Here is a 20601-nt window from a genome sequence, read left to right as displayed (position 1 = left end):
AACCCAAAATCCAACCCCCCCAAAAAAAAGTTTTAAAAGCTTAACTTACCAAATGGCTGCAAAAGAAGTTTTGGAAAAGCTTCAAAAATCACCAAAGTCTTTAAAAACCTCAAAAAAGGCTACTATGTACACTGCGTTCTATGAGTTGCTCCTTGAAGTCAACTCGCAACTGTATTAATGGTGTTAAGAAAAAGGAAACAAACTTGCAAGACATTTTCGTCTTGCAAAGCAAGCCCATAGGGAAATTTGTCTTGCGAAGCAGCTCAAAAACAGAAAACCCTTTCGTCTAGCGAGTTTTCTGTTTTGCGAGGCATTCGTCTTGCGGGGCACCACTGTACAAATTGTGAGATAAGGACAACTGTGACTTTAAAGAAGAAAGGGGACTTTTTACAAATTATTTAAAAAGACAACAAAATGAACTGGACTCCTTGGCAGGTTTTGAATAAACATACACAAATTTATTGAGGGTTAATATAATAGTTAGATAATAAAAGGATATGTACAATTTTACAATATGCAGAGAATAACATGAGTTGAGAAATCAGAGAGATGAGCTGAGGGAAGTCTTGGGGGGGAGGGTTCTTTGGGAAGTGGAGAGGAAAAAAGGGGGGAAATAATTAAGATGATTTGTTTTGATGATTTGTTATGTTGAAATTGTTATTTTTTTAAAAAAAAGAAATCTTTAATAAAAATAAATTTTAAAAAAGAGAAAAAGGAAGTGCAACTTATACAGTGGTACCTCAGGTTACATACGCTTCAGGTTACAGACTACACTAACCCAGAAATAGTGCTTCAGGTTAAGAACTTTGCTTCAAGATGAGAACAGAAATCGTGCTCCGGTGGCGCGGCAGCAGCGGGAGGCCCCATTAGCTAAAGTGGTGCTTCAGGTTAAGAACAGTTTCAGGTTAAGAATGGACCTCCAGAACGAATTAAGTACTTAACCCGAGGTACCACTGTCCCACTGTACCACTGGGACGCGGGTGGCGCTGTGGGCTAAAGCCTCAGCGCCTAGGGCTTGCCGATCGTCAGGTCGGCGGTTCGAATCCCCGCGGCGGGGTGCGCTCCCGCTGCTCGGTCCCAGCGCCTGCCCACCTAGCAGTTCGAAAGCACCCCCGGGGGCAAGTAGATAAATAGGTACCGCTTACCAGCGGGAAGGTAAACGGCGTTCCGTGTGCGGCTCTGGCTCACCAGAGCAGCGTTGTCACGCTGGCCACGTGACCCGGAAGTGTCTTCGGACAGCGCTGGCCCCCGGCCAATAGATGTGAGATGGGCGCACAAACCCCAGAGTCTGTCAAGACTGGCCCGTTCGGGCAGGGGTACCTTTACCTTTACCTTTACCACTGTATTAATTTGGTTGTAAATGAGAATTTATTTGGATTACTCCCTCATGACATGAGCTACACCTGTCAGAAAAGGGGTAGGGTGAAGTTAAAAGGGGGACTGTGTCTTTTACGTGATCCATTAATTTGTCTGTCCAGCTCCAGAATGTGGGCAAGTTTTGGCATTTTCTAAGAACCCCCCAGACCAGCAAGAAACCACTGCACTAACATTACTATTTCCACTTTGCAAAGACTGTCCAAGGATTTCAGATGTAACTTAGGGTATGGAAATTCTCACTTTCCATGTCCCACCTCTTCCAAGCTAAGTGGGTTGGCCACTGTGGCCATTTCTGGACTTCAACACTGTCTCCAGCATTTCTGGGAAAGAATCACACCCAACAGGGACACTTCTGCAAAGTTTTAAGAGGCCCACTGATTTTGACATAGAAGCACTTTTCACAAAGAACAAACATAGTCTCAAAAGCAATCTTTCCCCCTTTGATTCGGCTGCACGTGTCAGCACAATCATCGCAGGATCTTGCCATCGTGATTGCATGGGCCGACGTCTTCTCTTTCCCTCCTTTGTTATTATTTACACCAGACGAACTTCCGTCTCACAGATCCACTTGGCTATGGCGCTGCAGGCTTCTGAATTAACTCTCTTTCCCTTCAGCATCCCGCAGCTGTTCGCTTCAGCAAGACCTGTGACTTGCAATCTGCAGAATAGAGGAGAAAGTCAAGCAAAGAGCATTTGTCACAGGAAGGCCAAAGCTGCTTTTTCGCCTTAATAGGGATGGCATCTCTCCCTGCCCCCTTTATACTCCTAAGCTGAGTTTCCAAATGTGCACTGTCCATTTTTAGCTATCATGAACAATGCTTCTAGAATTGAACATCAGTTCCATTCTCTTTAATTATTATTATTTTTACTTATTGCCTTTCCTTCAAGGAGCTCAAGGAGGTTCATAAATTTATGTATTTTTTAAAATGCCTGCTCCAAAGGTCTTATCTTACTACACTAGGGATTATATAAACTATATCTGAAATTTCATGCATATCAGTTCATATCTTGACCCTGCTCCACTGAATTGAAATTTCAGCCTTCACAACATAGGAAAATGGCCAAGTAAACAGCTATTTTCGTGGAGGACGGTTAAGATATTAACTTATATGCATGAAATTTCAGATATAGCTATATAATCCCTAGTGTAGTAAGATAAGACCTTTGGAGTAAGCATTTTTTTTAAAAAAAGTTTTTTATGAATCACCCTAGTGTACATGGTTCTTGCCCACACAATAACCCTGTGAGGCAGACAGGGATTGGCCCAAATTCACCTAGGGAACTTCATGGCCAAGAGGGGATTGAACTCTGGTCTCCCAGGTCCCAGTCCAACATTCTAACCACTACACTACAGTGGCTCTCTCAATGCTGATGTGCAGGTGTGCTGCAGATATGAATGGCTTACTCTGATGCTTGGAGTTTTTTCTGTGCCTGTTTCTTCCTGTTGAAGTGTGGGGAGGGTGGTTTCCTCTGCTGGAGTTTTCTTGTTTGCTTTATGTATGGTTTATGTGTGGCTTACTGTGTAATGTGTGTTTTCTTGCATCTGTTTCTCACTCTTGATGTGGCATTCTTTTGATGTTGCTCTATTCCTCTTTACAGTGGTGCCCCGCAAGACGAATGCCTCACAAGACGAAAAACCCGCTAGACGAAAGGGTTTTCCGTTTTTCCGATGCGCTTCGCAAGACGAATTTCCCTATGGGCTTGCTTCGCAAAACGAAAAAGTCTTGCGAATCTTGCGATTTTTTTCGCTCCCCCCCTTTTTCTAAGCCGCTAAGCCGCTAATAGCCTTTTAGCCGCTAAGCCGCTAAGCCTTTAATAGCCGCTAAACCGCTAAACTGCTAATAGCGCTAATCCGCTAAGCCGCTAATAGGGTTGCTTCGCAAGATGAAAAAACCGCTAGACGAAGAACTCGCAGAACGGATTAATTTCGTCTTGCGAGGCACCACTGTATTGGTCTTTTAGAATGTACGGAAAACATTGCAATTTGACTGGATAGTTTAATTCAGGGGTGTCAAACTCAAATTCATTGGGGGCCACATCAGCAGTTTGGTCACCCTCAAAGGGCCAGATGACACCCCCTTTATGCACAAGGAGAAAGATGTTAGCTAAAATATAACTCATTCTCTTTGAAGGCATGCAGGCATAGATGGAAGGGGGTATTAGTTCTCCGCAAAGGTCGAGGACCCCAACATACACTCATGTAAGAAAACTTTTAGGTGCAGCTGCCCCCCATTGAGAGGAACAAGCGTCCTTTCACTATGTACAACCTCCCTCGATTTCCCACTCCTACTTAAGCATCAGCCCACAGCCCCACATAAAGGCAAACCACTCTTTAACATTCAAGTGTGTGTGATTAAAAGAAGCAATTTGCTATCATTCCCCTCCACACAGACACTTTGTAAATATGGGGAACAGATAAATGACATCGTAGGGTTAAGTTTCATCCTTTATTCCCCAAGAAGGAGGGACGTAAATATTTAAAATAGGGAGGCATCTTTTCTCTCTGTGTGTTTCTTTTCTTTTCTTTTCCTTTTTTGGCAGGCGATAGAGCAAGTAGGTTTTAGGGAGTGGGTGGGGTGGGGCTTGACTTCCACACCTGTGAAGGTAAATGGAGGGAGATAACGGGGTGAGACGCGGGGGGACAGACGTGGAGAAGAAGATATGAGATTGGAGAGAAAGAAACCTTGCAGCCCAACAAAAGCAGATAAACGTGCTAAGCCTCCAGCTTGCCCACAAAGATGACTCCTCTTCCTCCTCTTGTGTGTGTGTTGCTGCTGCTGTGACACGGCTACTACTTACCCCTCAGGGAATCGGTTGATTAAATGCACATTTCTATGCCACTGAATTCATAAAATCTGTACGGTGGCGGTACCGAAGAATGTAAAAGGAAGGAAAGAGTCTCTCTCTCTCTCCTCTCCTCTCCTCCCCCCACTTCCTCACCTGGGCACGCAGCTGGGCGAGCTCCGGTCCACCTCCCAGGTGGCGTAAAGGTTCATCTGGACCGGGCACCCCCCTGCCGTCGCTGCCGTCGCGCCTGACCCAGGAGCCCCCGAACCACCTCCCCCCGGGGCCAGAGAACCTCCTCCGGGGCCGAGAGCGGCCGGCTGAGACAAGGAAGGCGCCACCGCTGGAGGAGCAGGAGGAGGCGCCAGCTGCTGCTGCTGTAGCACCGCCGGTGGTGGCGGAGGCTGCCCTGAAAGGCTCTGTGCAGCCGGGGACGCCGAAGAAGCTGAGGCGCTGGATGCCGGCTGGTGCAGTGAAGGCGTGAGCGAGCCCCGCTGGCCACCGAGCGCCCCTCTCTCTGCCATAGCTGAGGAGGAGGAGGACGACGAGAGTCTCCCTCAATCCCCACTAGCGCCTCAGCCGCCGCCTTATTTCCCCTTCAGCTGCGCGAGAATAAAAGGTGAAGGCTGGCGGCCGGCGGTGGCTACACGGGCCACATGACGAGGTCTGGCGGGCCGGATTCGGCCCGAGGGCCTTGTGTTTGACACCCGTGGTTTAATTGATCGATTGGCTCCCCACACAGTGAAATCGTTACATGTATTGTGAATTCCACAGATGAGCAAGCCAGGATATTAGCAATATAACAAGAACAAGAACATCCCATTTCAATGGCAATCAGAAAAGGAAGGAAGGAAGGAAAAGAAAAAGGAGAAAATGAGAGAGAGAGAGAGAGAGAGAGAGAGAGAGAGAGAGAGAGAATTATCTGCTCTTATCATGGTTTGAGCCTTTGATGTCTGCATATTTAAAGATAAGTCAGCACAACCAAGAGTCATGAAGCAGATAATGATCTCGAAGGGTAGATAACGGTACAGTAAAATGGAAGAAAACTGTAAAGGAGGTGCAGAATAACACTGCGAGTAGAAGAACCAACACTCATTTCCAGCCAAAACCTGTATGAAAGTGTAGGATGGAAATACTCACAGTGTGTCATTTAGTGGGGAGCCATCAACCCAAGACCATTCATGAGCAGGAGGTATGGTGGTCACTCCAATCCACAGAAGTTGCCCTCCATCAGTTTTATGACGTATGAAATCCTGTCAAGGATATGAGAAGGACGTCCTAGGGTTGACACATGTCCTCTTTCTCCCAGACATACCCTATTTTTCAGGATTAAAATTTCTGTCTGGGTAAATTTTTAAATTTGCCCAAATGTCCGGGTGTTTTATTTGTTTGTTTACAGTAACCCAAGAATTTTTTTAAAAAAATCAAAACAATTTTAATAGCGCGAAGTGACACACTCCCGTCCCTCACCATTTTTCATGAATGGAATGGGAACATTCCGCAGCATGCACACGCCCTCTTCCCCAGGGCCAATGAGGATCGGCGGCTGTAGGCCAGCATTGTGGTCACATGGGCATTTTTAGTTACAGTCAGTGGCAGAGCTTCATGCTCTGGCACTGGGGGGGGGAGTAGAGCAGGCGGGGGCGGGGCTGGCATGCGTCTCAGAGGCGGGGCACACATCCTGGGGGCATGGTGCACCGCCCACAGGGGCGTGGCATGCATCCTGGGGGCATGGCACCCAGTGCAGGTGGGGGGCAGCCGCGATGGCACCCCATCGGGATCGTACTGCCGGGGGCAGTGCGCTCCCTCCTCACTCCTCTTCCTTTACCAGCGGTTACAGTGCCCGTAGCTCTACTCTGGCAGGCCCTTTAAAGTTAAGAACATTGCTACCAGCAATATAGGGACGCAGGTGGCGCTGTGGTCTAAACCACAGAGCCTAAGGCTTGCTGATCAGAAGGTCGGCAGTTCGAATCCCCGCGACGGGGTGAGCTCCCGTTGCTCGGTCCCAGCTCCTGTCAACCTAGGAGTTCAAAAGCACATCAAAGTGCAAGTAGATAAATAAGTACCACTCTGGCGGGAAGGTAAATGGTGTTTCCGTGTGCTGCTCTAGTTCGCCAGAAGCGGCTTAGTCATGCTGGCCACATGACCCGGAAGCTGCATGACCCGGCCAATAAAGCGAGATGAGCGCCGCAACCCCAGAGTCGGCCATGACTGGACCTAATGGTCAGGGGTCCCTTTACCTTTACCAGCAATATATCACAAATTCTAGAGCCTACATATACTAGGGGTGTTCAAAATGAGAGTCATCACAGCGATCCGTATTTAGGCAAAGGTGTCCTCCTTTTTTGCTCTTCTGAATATAGCAACCCTAGAAATATGCATTCATAGATTGAACTTTAAGGCAGCTGGTTCTGAGGTTAGATAGACCTCACATTTAAGCTCTGCTTCTGAACGAATGGCAGATTTCACAACATGCACCCCCAACTCTGCTCAGCTGTTTGGAGTGACCTCTCATAGGAAGACAGGGCCACCATTGTGACGCTGTGAACCACATGTTGCATTACCCCTTACCAGCTACGACCGTCATTCCAAAATTGCCCCTCCCCAGGTGCAGTTAGGCTTGGGAGGAAAAAGCCTCCTTCTAGCAACAACTGAAGGATTTTTAAAAGCCTGGTTGCTTGTGTGAACTTCTTGGAGATGGCACCTTGGGAGGGGCCAAGCTCTGGCCTCTGCAATATTCTTGGAAAAGCAGAGCAGCCAGGCAGAGCAGTCATGTGTCTTCTTGACATGAACAGGAAACTTTCTGGAAATGATGCAATAATCACTGCGGTGGCATCATGCTTTAATGAGACTTTATTTTTGAGCACGGGAACCAACTTCTCTCCCTATGAATAACCCTCTGACAAAAGAAGAATTATCCGCAGCCAAGATTCTCTTAAAATGAAGCAACACAAATATCTTTCAAAGGAATTTCCCAGCTGTGACTTTTGCCAACTTCCTGACGCTGCAAGTTCTTGTGTCAACATTTTCCATTCTAACTCAGTTGCAGAGACTCTTAATAATCCACAAGAGTTTGGCAAAAAAAATTGGGGGGGGGGTTGCATTTGAAAAAGAGAGGAGAGGTAACAACTTTTTAATTTTTTTACATTACTCTAATTCTAGGAAAACCTGAAAACCTTGGGAAAGGGGGCTATTTTTCTCTCAGAAAAGATGTATTGTGAGCCTACTAGTCAGAAAGCGTTCAAGCATTTTTGTAAGCGTGTAAGTCTATTACGCAGTAAACATTTGACAAAGCTGTGGACTGGATCCCATTGACTTTAACAAGAAAGTTGTACATAATATTCTCAGCACCACTCCTAAAGGCTTGACTATGGCTGTCTTGTAATGTGCACTTACTCTTTCTCAAACTTTTTTTTTTGTATTGGTGTGGTGATACTATATTAAAAGATGATTATTTTGGGGAAACAAAAGCTCCACACTAGTTTTCAACTTCTTAGTTATAGCGTAAGCTATTTTGTTTGTTTTAGACCTTTCAGCATTCCCTTGTTCACTGTATCCTTATCATCCTTTTTTCTCATGCAGCACAAAAATATCCAGTCGTTTAATTCCTGGTGTTCATACAGTGGTACCTCGGGTTACATACGCTTCAGGTTACATACGCTTCAGGTTACAGACTCCGCTAACCCAGAAATAGTACCTCGGGTTAAGAGCTTTGCTTCAGGATGAGAACAGAAATCATGCTCCGGCTGTGCGGCAGCAGCAGGAGGCCCCATTAGCTAAAGTGGTGCTTCAGGTTAAGAACAGTTTCAGGTTAAGTACAGACCTCCGGAACGAATTACAGTGGTGCCCCGCAAGACGAACGCCTCGCAAGACGGAAAACCCGCTAGACGAAAGGGTTTTCCGTTTTGGAGGCGCTTCGCAAAACGAATTTCCCTATGGGCTTCCTTCGCAAGACGAAAGCCCATAGGGAAATCTCCGGGACAGCGGGGAAGCGCAGGGTGTCTTCCCCACTGTCCTCAGACCTCCTCCGAAGGCTGGCGGTGGGGAGAAAAGCCCTTCTCCCCGAGCCAGCCTGGCAAGCGGTTTCCATAGGAACGCATTAATTGATTTTCAATGCATTCCTATGGGAAACCGTGCTTCGCAAGACGAAAAACTCGCAAGAAGAAAAAACTTTGTCTTGTGAGGCACCACTGTAAGTTCTTAACCCGAGGTACCACTGTACTAAATTGTCTGATAGCTTGACCTTTTCATAACCCAGTATGCAATATAACATGTGCTCTGAAGAAAAGGTGCCTTCCATTTCCCTGGCCTGGCCTTCACATCCTCTCAACCAGTAAGTAGAGTGCAGGGACTGGCTGGCGCTATGTGCCTCCCCTACCCCACCCTGGCCAAAAAATGCCCCACTAGAAATGCAACTGGCTACAGGGCCAAGGCATTCCATTCCATATGACGTCAGGGACTAAAATTACCTCAGTTTACAGAGTCTTTGAAATGACCCTTTGGAAGTCCCTCCTATTACACCTTAGAGCAGGCTTCCTCAAACTCGGCCCTCCAGATGTTTTGAGACTACAATTCCCATCATCCCTGACCACTGGTCCTGCTAGCTAGGGATCATGGGAGTTGTAGGCCAAAAACATCTGCAGGGCCGAGTTTGAGAAAGCCTGCCTTAGAAAGGCATCATCTCTACGTTCTTCAGGGCATCTGAGGGATACTTTCTACCTTCAACAAATCTTCTAAGTGGAGATATTTTTCTCACTCGGCATCTATCTTGATTTAAAACTCTTTTTATACATGTAATTGGTCTTTTATAAGTTTTAATTGTGTGGTGAAATCACGTTGAAGCGCTTCACAGGAAGCGACTGAAATCAAATAAATAAAAGAGCAGAAAACCCAACTTGACTGCGACAAAATGAAAAATAAAGAGGTGTTGGTACTTGTATCATGATGAATGGGCTGTGGATGGCAGCACAAAATGGCTGCCATCCACAGCCACAGCAAAAAAGGAGGTGAGCATACGCCATACCAGTAACTACGACCACAACAAACAAAGCACTGACTACCGTATTTTTCACTCTATAAGACGCACCAGACCACAAGACGCACCTAGTTTTTGGAGGAGGAAAACAAGAAAAGAAATATTCTGAATCTCAGAAGCCAGAACAGGAAGAGGGATCACTGCGCAGTTAAAGCAGCAATCCCTCTTGCTGTTCTTGCTTCTGGGATAGCTGCGCAGCCTGCATTCACTCCATAAGACGCACACACATTTCCCCTTACTTTTTAGGAGGGGGAAAGTGAGTCTTATAGAGCAAAAAATACAGTACATGCACCAACAAAAGAAAGTTATTAGTCAGGACTTACCAATTCCACCTGTTTTTGTATCACAGCGAGTTGAGAGTCTTTTGCTGCACAATCATTCTGGCTCTTGTTCCAGGTTCCCTTCTCTCTGGAAATCCAGTAGCACTTGTCTCCATGGCGCTGCCAGTTTTCCGGACAGAGCTTGCAATCTGAATTCTCTGGAAGAAGAAAAAACCACGAAGCCAGGTGTGCTGTTAGAGGGCATCCTTTCGGCTCTGAACCTCCATCCAGTGGCGTAGTGTGGGGGGTGCAGGGGGGACCGGCCGCACCGGGCGCAACATCTGGGGGTTAGGGTTAGGGGGCGCAAATCCACGGGTTAGGGGGCGCAAATTACTTGCCTTGCCCCGGGTGCTGACAACCCATGCTACGCCACTGCCTCCATCCCCTCTTTCAAAAGCAGTTTTCTATATTGCTATTTACTGCGCTTACAAGATGGCTGTCTCTCTGAAAGCACACCTAAATCTGCATCTTTACATATGTTAGCACCTGCAGATTTTATGCAAAATTGTACAATGGGCTTGTGTCCTGAGGGTTTTTTTTTTTACACAGCTAGCATAGCCAACCCGATGCCCGCCAGATGTTGAAAACTACAACTTCCATTATCCATGACCATTGGCCATGCGAGCTGATGGGTGCTGTGCCTCAAAACATCTGGAGGTCACCATGTTGGCGACCCCTGATCTAGCACCACCTGCCCCCAGGCAGAAGCTCATATTGGTTTACTTGAACCAGTTCTTTTGTTATGCACATGTTTTGCAACCTTTTCATTGGAATCAATGGGATCTGCAAGCCTTTGACTTTCGCTGAATCATCATTGTGCCTGCATTCCTGTTTATCAACCAAAGGCTACTGAAAGGTCAGGTGTTACCTGCTACGTGATTGCCGTGTGGCTTGCACAGAAACTGCCGCAAAGTCTGACACTGCTCTGGGGTGGTCCTGGTCTGCTGTGTTCCATCGCTGGGTCCTGGGCAGGTTTGTGCCTTCGCCAGAGCTTGTTTCATCTGAAAAACTTTAAAAGGCATGACTATTTAGGCGATCAGCAAGATGAGGATAGTGGTATGCTTAAGATTTATTTGAAAAGAAAATGTGTTGTTGGAAATACAGAAAAGTTGCCGCCACACTAGTCCTTTTCTCTGGAATTACCAGAAAAATATGGGTTGGCTTGTTCCATTTGAGAGTTTTCTCTTTTGCCCTCCAATGTTTCCTAAACCAGATTTCTGCTGTCGTGCGTGTTGCAGTTCCAGTCTCTCCAGCATGGACAGGCAGACCCAGTATCAGCAGCTGTGATGGGCTTGATACTGACACTGTTGCCCTGGGATCCCTTTTTGGGTGCTCCTTCAATGAGCACTGTGGGGAGGGTGGCTGCCATTGTAATTGCCCATCGTTCCTGTGGGATGTAATCCCCTGGGAGCAGCAGATATTTGGCGGTATTTTTCTCTTGACACTAGAGGATTTGGTTTTTCACAGGTGAAAAGGCGGGGAAATACCTCTTGTGTGGTATTTGTGTGAGTGAATGTGTTTGGTAATGTGCAGCAAGTCACACCATCAGTGAGTAACGGCTGCAGTTCTTAGTGACGGGTTGCTTTGATACTACCTTTTTCTGTGACGTATCTATGATGTCTTGATGATGCATCCTAAGATGTATTATGGGAAACCTTAAAATACTGATGTAACCCTTGTTTGGGGCCTCTGGCTGCTTTGTCTTTGTGCTAGTGGGGAGCCTTGTTGCAACAATAAAGATCAGGCCTACAGGCCGCTGTTTTGCTTCTATCTCCTGGCTGAAGTCTCTTGTTTGTGACCCCTGACCTGAACCTATGGGAGTCAAGGTTAAGTGATTGTGGGGTGCTCCAAGGACTCCCTGCTACAATATGTTTTCCATTAAAAAAAAATGCAATGAATTTAAGCTTTTATGCATGAAGACTTGGTTACTGGTTGCCTGGTAGTTCCGTAGCTTGCAGAACAGAAGATTCATAAGAGGATGGAGACGAAACCAGTTGAAGTATCATATCTGAACAAATGTGAAAAGATAGTGAAGGTTTGCTTTGAGAGGCCAAGCTATTTTGCTTAAGAATAAGAGGCTATTTCCCATAATTTATATTTGGGTGCCTAATTGAAACCTCTTTGACTGTGTTTCGCACTGCGCTTTGGTTTCATAAGCAAACACACCCGGCACTTCTACAAGAGATTTTCCCCCTGCACATTCTTGTGGTTTGACTATTTTAGGACCAATGAGCTGACAATGATGGTGATGATCGTGCTATCTAACACATTATCTTTCCCTTTCTTGTTCAGATAAGTTTTGACGCTTAAAAAAACAAACCAAGGGGCAATTTTATCATATAAAAAGAAATGCAAGGCTTTCTTTCTGAGGCCCTTAAGAACAATTTCCCCAATTTCCTCATGAGTGAAATTTGCTGCTTGTTTTCTGAACCAGTCATTTCCATAACTGCATAAGTTGCAGACGCCACAGCAGAATGTCCAGTCGCAATTGGGGGGGGCATTTTTTAAAAAAAGCAATTTTACTCGTAAGTCGCATGGGGAACTATTTTCACTCTAGTGCCGCCCGCAGTGCCAGCCAGGTGACTCATGCTGCGGCGTACAGGGCAGCAGTTTTATTCTCGAGTCCCATTCACCACACATCTCAAATTGGTCACAATTAGACCAGGCCAAGCTGCAAAATTTCTGTGCAGTGACAGACATATGAGGGAGGGTGGGTGGGAGATAACGCCTAGGAAAACAACCCCCTTTATTCAAATTGGTAAGGTTACAGTTCAATCCTATATATGTCTACTCAGAAGTGTGTCCCATGGGGGGCTTACTTCCAGGTAAGAAGGTAACGCCACTTACCTTGGAGTAAGCCTCAATGAATTTAATAGGACTCCTGAGTAGACATGGTTAGTCTTGTGCTGTGTGTTCTCAACTCTCCTGATGCTGGATCAGGAAGCTATGTCCAGATGGAGGCATTGTCTTGCAAACAGAGTCATGTGCGGAATTGACCTCTCTCTATCTCTATCTCTATCATCTCTATCTCTATCTCTATCTCTATCTCTATCTCTATCTCTATCTCTATCTCTATCTCTATCTCTATCTCTATCTCTATCATCTCTATCTCTATCTCTCATGTGGCCAGCATGACTAAACCGCTTCTGGCATAACAGAACACCGTGATGGAAACCAGAGCACATGGAAATCCCATTTAACCTCCCATCTCAGCGGTACCTATTTATCTACTTGCACTGGTGTGTTTTCGAACTGCTAGGTTGGCAGGAGCTGGGACAGAGCAACAGGAGCTCACCCCATTGAGGGGATTCAAACTGCCAACCTTCCATTCGGAGGTGTTAAAAAAGAGTACAGTTGGCACTTTTTGACTCTTGCCGTTTTCTGTTGCCAAAAAGTTCAAAGTGCTGGCTTTTTGATGCAAATGACAAATAGGGAGCAGACACTGTTCCTTTAAGCTACAGCTTTGAAGATTGCAACTTGAACTTTTCCCTCCCTGGCATGGTATATGATGTCAAGTCCGAGAAAGGTGTGTGTGGTTTGCCCGGAGTGGCTCTGGTGTTTCCCTACCCCTGCTCTGAGTGGATATACAGTGGTACCTCAGGTTACAGACGCTTCAGGTTACAGACTCTGCTAACCCAGAAATAGTACCTCAGGTTAAGAACTTTGCTTCAGGATGAGAACAGAAATTGTGCGGCGGCGGTGGGAGGCCCCATTAGCTAAAGTGGTACCTCAGGTTAAGTACAGTTTCAGCTTAAGAACAGACCTCCAGAACAAATTAAGTTCTTAACCTGAGGTACCACTGTAGAGCCTCACTCTACAAAGGACAATTTGTGGTGCTCCATTAAGTACAGTTTGTGGGCATATGGGTAATTTTAGGCCTTAAGGTACTTACCCCAAAAGCCAAGCCCTATCACGGCTCCCACTAGAATGAGGATTGCAACACATCCAGACCCAATGATGACGCGATGCCGTCGAGCTTGTCTGAGCAGGACATCTGCAAGAGCCAGCGATAGGAGAAAGAGCTTAGTATGAGGGGATCTGAACAAAGGCCTATCCATCCTGCTTCCCACAGTGCCCGATAACAGCTGTATTGCATCTTTCACTGGTGCCTAGGGTGTGAGTGCACACGCAGTACAAAGGACCAGGGGCTGGGCAATGGGGAGGTAAACAAAACCTGCTGCACCAAGCCAACCCTCGCTGACATACGGGCACAGAGGGTTCATGGGGCTGCACTCTGACACCTACCTGACTGCCCACACACAGGGGGGAGTCTGGCTGGCTGATCTGGCTCTTGGTAGGTGCATTGCTCCAACTCTGGCCAGGCACCTATTCAGCGAGGGGGATGGGCCCAAGGGCGCAAGGCAAAGCTGGGCTCTGGGGTCCAGAGACCCCAAGGGGCAGAAAGAGGGGGATCCCTGTGTGGGAGTGCCTTGCTTGTGCTCCCTCAAAATCATGAAGAAAAAGAAGAAGAAGAAGAAGAAGAAGAAGAAGAAGAAGAAGAAGAAGAGGAGGAGGAGGAGGAGGAGGAGGAGGAGGAGGAGGAGGAGGAGGAGGGGTTTGGATATCCCGCTTTATCACTACCCTAAGGACTCTCAAAGTGGCTGACAATCTCCTTTTCCCGTCCTCCCCCACAACAAGCACTCTGTGAGGTGAGTGGGGCTGAGAGACTTCAGAGAAGTGTGACTGGCCCAAGGTCACCCAGCAGCTGCATGTGGAGGAGCAGGGAAGCGAACCCGGTTCACCAGATTACGAGTCCACCGCTCTTAACCACTACACCACACTGGCTCATGAGCCCTTTCTAACTAAAAAACTGAAAATGTGTAATCTTTCTGCACTGAGGAATTGCTCCAGCCCCATCACTTGATCATTTCAGTTGCCCCTTTCTAGATCTACATTATTGTATTTGAGGAGGTTTTTAAGTAGAGGTTGGATGGCTCCATCTGCTATGGATACTTTAGTTGAGATTCCCGCATTGCAGGGGGTTGGACTAGATGACCCTCAGGGTCCCTTCCAACTCTACAATTCTATGATTCTAACCAGGGCTTGGGCCCTATGAGCTGCCCCTTAACAATGCCCTGAATGAATGATAGTCCCACATTCTGATCCATTTCTAAACCTACATTAGAAACTGCCAAAAATGAGCTCCAGATAGGGCTCCAGATATCCTGGAATGGCATCAACAATAAAGGTCAACATTTCCCCACATTTTTGCTTTTGGAAAAGCCCTAGTGCCCTCTGGAACACCCTCCCATCAGATGCCAAGGAAATACACAGCTATCCTATTTTTAAAAGACATCTGAAGTCAGCCCTGTTTAGGGAAGTTTTTAATATTTAATGCTGTATTGTTTTTAACACTCGATTGGAAGCCGCCCAGAGAGGCTGAGGAAACTCAGCCAGATGGGCAGGGTATAAATTATTATTAATAATAATCTAGTCACACCATAGATTTATGTAAGACAGGGATGGGGAATTCAAGCCCCTCCAAGTTGTCATTGGACTCCAGCTCCCATCATCCCCAGCCAGTGTGGCTGAAGGTCATTACTGTCCCCTGGAACCACATAGTCTTAAATTATGGCTTTCATGGCAGAATACATCTGAAAGAGAACTAGGGTTGTGAATCCTGGGAACTGTGTTTTGTCAAGGAGGTAAACTAAAGTGCCCATGATTATTTGGGGGAAGTAATATGGAACAGACCCACGGCTCCCAGAAACATTATTGCCCTGGTTATAAGGTGCTAAAAATACTGATCAAGAGACAGAGATATTTTCTGGGATTGTAAGCAAAGATGAGTTGAAAGATGACTTGGCCAACACAGGTCTGATCTTAACCACTTCCTGTGAACTTACATAGGAACAGGCAATTAAAAGCAGCAATATCTTATCACCCCAGACAGATTTATTGTCAGATAAGCTTCCTGCAAGTGGCCAGCCAGCCCAATACATTTTCTTGAGTAAACAAGCCAAACCCTGTGTTGCAAAATATAAGTCAGCAACATCAAAAGCAACACTGTGCTTTTGATATTGCTGACCCAAAACATTTTCTTGCCTGAACAAGATGACTCTGCTCTGATATTCCACATACTGGTCAAAATAAATGGCAGTTGACTCTCACTTCAACTCTGGCATAGGGCAATCTCCACCACATATGGAGGTAGCAGGCAGCAAAAAGTAGAAATAATTTTTAAAAACAGTGAGACTGTTGAAAAAACAGAGAACTTCTTTCTATACATTGACTCATAAGGAGATCAAAACACAGACTAAAAGGTGAGAGTACAGAATGACTCATAAATAGATCAGATGTTTGTGTGTGCATGAATCTTAGAGTCTGTAGACAATCCTAGCACATTCAAATGTCATAATAAAAAAAAAGATAAATGTGTGGTAAAAATAGTGTTGTGGGGGAATGCATCTCTTGAGAAAAGATGGTTCCCAAATTAGACAGATACAGAAAAAAGTCCTCTTTCATGCTTCAACCAGCCATGCTTTGATCACAGAGGAGACACAGAAAAGACACTCCTTAGCAGGTCTCAGGGAACAGGCAGTCTGGCAGGGCAAGAGACTGGTGGGTGTAAGGAGGCAACAGTTTCCATTCCATCCTGCGTTGTTGCAGTCAGCGTTGTGCAATCATTTTGCTACTGTTCAGATTCCACTAAAACCTACATCATTCATCTCACTATTACGTAGCTGTGGCTAAAACTAAAACACGATTAATTGCACACCCGGAAAAAAGAAAGGACTGTAAGAAACTTTTCCTTGTCTTTATATTTTCCTGGGAAACCAGCCGGAAGCCGCTGACATCACCCTGACACCTTGTTATTGTTTTTTGAACATACAGAAAATAATACATCCATAATTGCTAGCCTACTCGTGTGGACGTGCACCTACACCTGTTAAAACAGATAACTGAAATGGCAGAACTGATGTGGGTTCCACAGGAAATAGCGAAACCCTCACAGAGCCCGCTAGTCAGTTTTGTCAGGGGGCAAATTATTTTCCAATTCTCATATGTGTCAATCCGTCATATTGCGTGCGTGCATCACAACCCAACCACAGAGTCTTCTAAAAGGAAATAGGGAGGTGTTGGCAATTAAGTATTGTTAATACAGTGGTACCTCGGGTTAAGTACTTAATTCGTTCCGGAGGTCTGTTCTTAACCTGAAACTGTTCTTAACCTGAAGCACCACTTTAGCTAATGGGGTCTCCTGCTGCTGCTGCATGATTTCTGTTCTTATCCTGAAGCAAAGTTCTTAACCCGAGGTACTATTTCTGGGTTAGCGGAGTCTGTAACCTGAAGTGTATGTAACCTGAAGCGTATGTAACCCAAGGTACCACTGTATATATGTCTAATAAATAAAGAAGAACAGTTGGATTTGATATCCCGCCTTCCACTCCCTTTAAGGAGTCTCAAAGCGGCTAACATTCTCCTTTCCCTTCCTCCCCCACAACAAAAACTCTGTGAAGTGAGTGGGGCTGAGAGACTTCAAAGAAGTGTGACTGGCCCAAGGTCACCCAGCAGCTGCATGTGGAGGAGCGGAGACACGAACCCGGTTCCCCAGATTACGAGTCTACCGCTCTTAACCACTACACCACACTGGCACCAATATATGTTTTAAATAATAAAACATATATTTTTCCTATCTAAATTTGTACTCCATCTTCACTCCAAGAAGCTCAAGATGACAAAGATATTGTAATAAGTTAGTGGTTGAACTAAACAGGGGGTTTTGTGTGTGCTTTCCAGTTTCCCCCAAGCCTGTGATTTTACAGCTGTAAAATGAGATTACTGCAGAGGCAGGCACTGCCAAACTCGACTTTATGGCAGATTGAGGGTCTCTCCTGACTAAAACTGCATCTCTCCATGCCACAGTGGACTTTGGGGTCTCCAATTTTAACGGTGCCCTGTGCGGCACCTAAATTCAGCACCCACCTACCTCACCTTCCATTCTACATAATAGTTGCTGAGCCCCCTGCGCCACCCCCCTCAAGGCTCCCCACCCAATGTGGCCAAACTGGTCACGTTCCCCTAAATCTGCCTCTGCCCCATGTCTTTCTACCCAAAATACATTGGTCCTATCCACACCACATTCCTTTACCACTTTAGCAGTCATGGAGAATCCTGGGAATGGTTGTTTGTTAAGCGTGCAGAGGTTTGTAACTCTGTAGGGTCAGACCCTTACCAAACTACCTTTCCCAAGGTTCTTCATGATGGCCAAGGGGTGTAAGAGTGCTTTAAATGTATGGTGTGACCATTGTTTAACTTAGCTGAGAGGTATGAATGCTGCGTAGTGTGTCTTCCTCTCCCTCTCCCTCAGTCCTTGGTGGCTGATGGTGACAGCTCACTGTCTGTGAAATGCAAGGAGCAATAAGGCCACATCACAGGTATGTGAAGCTGCACATTATGAACCAAGAGACCAAAAAAAAGGGCAATCTTTTGTAACACGTACAGTGGTACCTCGGGTTACATATGCTTCAGGTTACATATGCTTCAGGTTACAGACTCCGCTAACCCAGAAATAGTGCTTCAGGTTAAGAACTTTGCTTCAGGATGAGAACAGAAATTGTGCTCCAGCGGCGCGGCAGCAGCAGGAGGCCCCATTAGCTAAAGTGGTGCTTCAGGTCAAGAACAGTTTCAGGTTAAGTACGGACCTCCGGAACGAATTAAGTACTTAACCCGAGGTACCACTGTACTCTCATCTTACCATCTTTCCAGTGCCAGGTAAGAATTCACTTCTCCCAGAGGTTTGATGGATTACGGCTGCATACCCACCATGTAGTTAAAGCACATTTACAGCACATGCCTTCCCCCAAGGAATCCTGTGAACTGTAGTTTGTTAAAGGCGCTGGGAATTGTAGCTCTGTGGGGTATAGACTACAGTCCCCAGTATTCTTTGGGGGTAAGTCATGTGCTTCCATCTCTAGAAGAAGACTTGCCACTTGCAAGAAGGAGGTCAAAAACAGAAAGCACTCAATATTTAACACACATTTGAACACATGGCAGAAAAGTGGGGAAGGGTGTACCTTAGTCACATTAATACGGAAACCAAGTAGTGAAGACTGGTCACTTGAACACTCCCTACAATAAAAAAATTTCCTTCCAGTAGCACCTTAGGTGCTACTGGAAGGAATTTTTTTATTTTGACTATGGCAGACCAACACGGCTACCTATCTGTAACTCCCTACAATGTCTGTGACATGCGAGATCCCCACAGTTGCTTTCCTTAACAACTTAGAAAACTCCCAGTTTGTACAGGTAAGCCGTTATTTACCTTGCAGCGGGAATTTGGGCTTGTGTCTTCCTTGATTCTCCCTCGGTCGAAAGTTGAAGTAGCAAGGCGCATTTTCCACCTGGCAATGTACCCGAGTTGGATGTGATCCCTTGTTCATGATCAAAACGCGTGAGGCAGAGCAGCCCTCTGATCGTCAGGCTCAACTCTGAGGGGGAAGCAGCTCTTGGCAGCTTGTCAGAGGCAGCAGAGAGAGGGTTGCACAGGAAATGGCGCCTCATCAAACTTGACCAACCTTCAACACCTCTGCTAATATGTCTTTTGATTACTCAATGCTGCCTATAGTCTTTAATAAGAAACAACAAAAAAGACAGAAAGGGGAAAGAAACCAGCTTCCGTTGCAAAGTTAGGGGGCCCAGTTTCAGAAGAAGAAAAAATCTCGCTCATCCATTGCACCACCCATCCTTTGGTTGTCTCTCTCCCTATTGTATTGCCTTTGGAGCAGGGGCCTTGGGCAGTGCTGTGTGCATCAAGGGCGGGGGACCGGTTGCCCTCTCCATGTTGTTGTGCTCCTAATTCTCATCAGCCCTATCCAGAGTGAGCATGGTCAGGGAAGATGGGAGTTGTAGTTCAGCGATGTCTGGAGGATGCTGTGCCTGGTGGTACATGAATAATTGCCGTATTTTTCGCTCTATAACACGCACCTGACCATAACACGCATGTAGTTTTTAGAGGAGGAAAATCCGTAGGCATGCCACCCGTAGGCATTCCCTCCATAACACACACAGACATTTCCCCTTACTTTCTAGGAGGAAAAAAGTGAGTGTTATAGTGCAAAAAATATGGTAGTCAAGGCCTCCTAGGCTGCAGTCCTAATCTCACATACCTGGAAGTAATTGAGCTCATTGAATACAATAGGAGTTATTTCGGAGTACAATGTTTAGGATTTGCACCGCAAGTCTCTACTCTGTCAACGTACTTGAGTTGGATACGATCCCCTAATCATGATCAAAACTGGTGAGGTGGAGCAGATCTCCGATTGTCAAGCTCAGCTCTGGAGGAGGAGCTCTTCATAGCTTCTCAGAGGCAGGCAAGACATTTGCACAGGAAACGGTGCCTCGGAAAATCTCTGACAAACTAGGCCCTGAGAGACCAGGGCTCAAATCCCCTAATCAGCCATGAAACTCAGTGGGTGACCTTGGAACAGGCATAGGCAAACTTGGCCCTCCAGATGTTTTGGGACTACAATTCCCATCATCCCTGACCACTGGTCCTGGTAGCTAGGGATCATGGGAGTTATAGCCCCAAAACATCTGGAGGGCCGAGTTTGCCTATACCTCCCTTGGAGTGAGTCACAGGTTCTCACTTACCTCACATGCTTGTTGCGAGGATGAAATCTCTTCTTCTTCTTTGGTGATCACTCGTAGCTGAGTAAGATTGTCTTCCATAAACACGGTTTTAGCAGTGAGTCCGTAAGTGACTGTGGAGGCCAATTCTGGATCCACACGTCCTTCCACAGTGGGGACATTGGTTTCCAGGCGGGAGTTGATCACGGTGAGGGTTTGCGAAGCATGCCCTCCTCTTAGCATGTTTCTCCCTTTCGTCCTGGAGGAAAGGTGGGATATAAATGTCATAACAAATAATAAAATAATCCTGAGGTGGGTCACCTGAAGCCCAGGGGACAAATAACATTAAGGAGATGAGGCAACCACCAATAAAAATTGCCACTTGTCAAGCATACAGTTTGGAACTGTAATCTGACTCTCACCCAAGTTCCTACATCCTTCCAGAGATGACTCAGCCAAGGATGAGCAAACACTCCTCCCTGGTACTGCTTCCTCCCACCAAGTAGTGTCCTCAGG

The 20601-nt window shown here is 46.2% G+C and overlaps 4 protein-coding genes across 5 annotated transcripts in view; 2 read left to right on the top strand and 2 right to left on the bottom strand.

Annotated features, from left to right (window-relative positions):
* LOC309525168 (uncharacterized protein) overlaps nt 1–18198 on the top strand; it is a 115329-nt gene extending 97131 nt beyond the window's left edge. Inside the window, exon 6 of the transcript XR_014216073.1 lies at nt 18005–18198. The gene's annotated coding sequence lies outside the window, so the exon portion shown is untranslated. The remainder of the gene's footprint in view (nt 1–18004) is intronic.
* LOC309524643 (uncharacterized protein) overlaps nt 1–20601 on the bottom strand; it is a 189885-nt gene that overhangs the window by 90107 nt on the left and 79177 nt on the right. The gene's annotated exons all lie outside the window — the stretch shown is intronic.
* Nucleotides 1–20601, top strand: part of LOC309525247 (C-type lectin domain family 2 member D-like) — a 60589-nt gene that overhangs the window by 12618 nt on the left and 27370 nt on the right. The gene's annotated exons all lie outside the window — the stretch shown is intronic.
* LOC309525190 (killer cell lectin-like receptor subfamily B member 1B allele B) lies at nt 1342–19144 on the bottom strand. 2 transcript variants are annotated; one of them, XM_082210677.1, is made up of 6 exons: nt 18782–19143; nt 13409–13510; nt 10385–10525; nt 9520–9674; nt 5302–5414; nt 1342–2035 (listed from the first exon to the last, which is right to left on the bottom strand). In XM_082210677.1, exons 1-6 carry the CDS (start codon nt 18897–18899, stop codon nt 1912–1914), a joined length of 753 nt encoding a protein of 250 aa, XP_082066803.1. In that variant the 5' UTR covers nt 18900–19143; the 3' UTR covers nt 1342–1911. The 2 variants fall into 2 exon arrangements, with proteins under 2 accessions (XP_082066803.1, XP_082066804.1); XM_082210678.1 differs by lacking the exon at nt 13409–13510 and having other exon boundaries at nt 18782–19144.

This window comes from Podarcis vaucheri (assembly GCF_965113315.1).
Source record: "Podarcis vaucheri genome assembly, chromosome: 2".
NCBI lineage: Eukaryota > Metazoa > Chordata > Lepidosauria > Squamata > Lacertidae > Podarcis > Podarcis vaucheri.
This window is presented reverse-complemented; position numbering and strand designations above follow the sequence as displayed.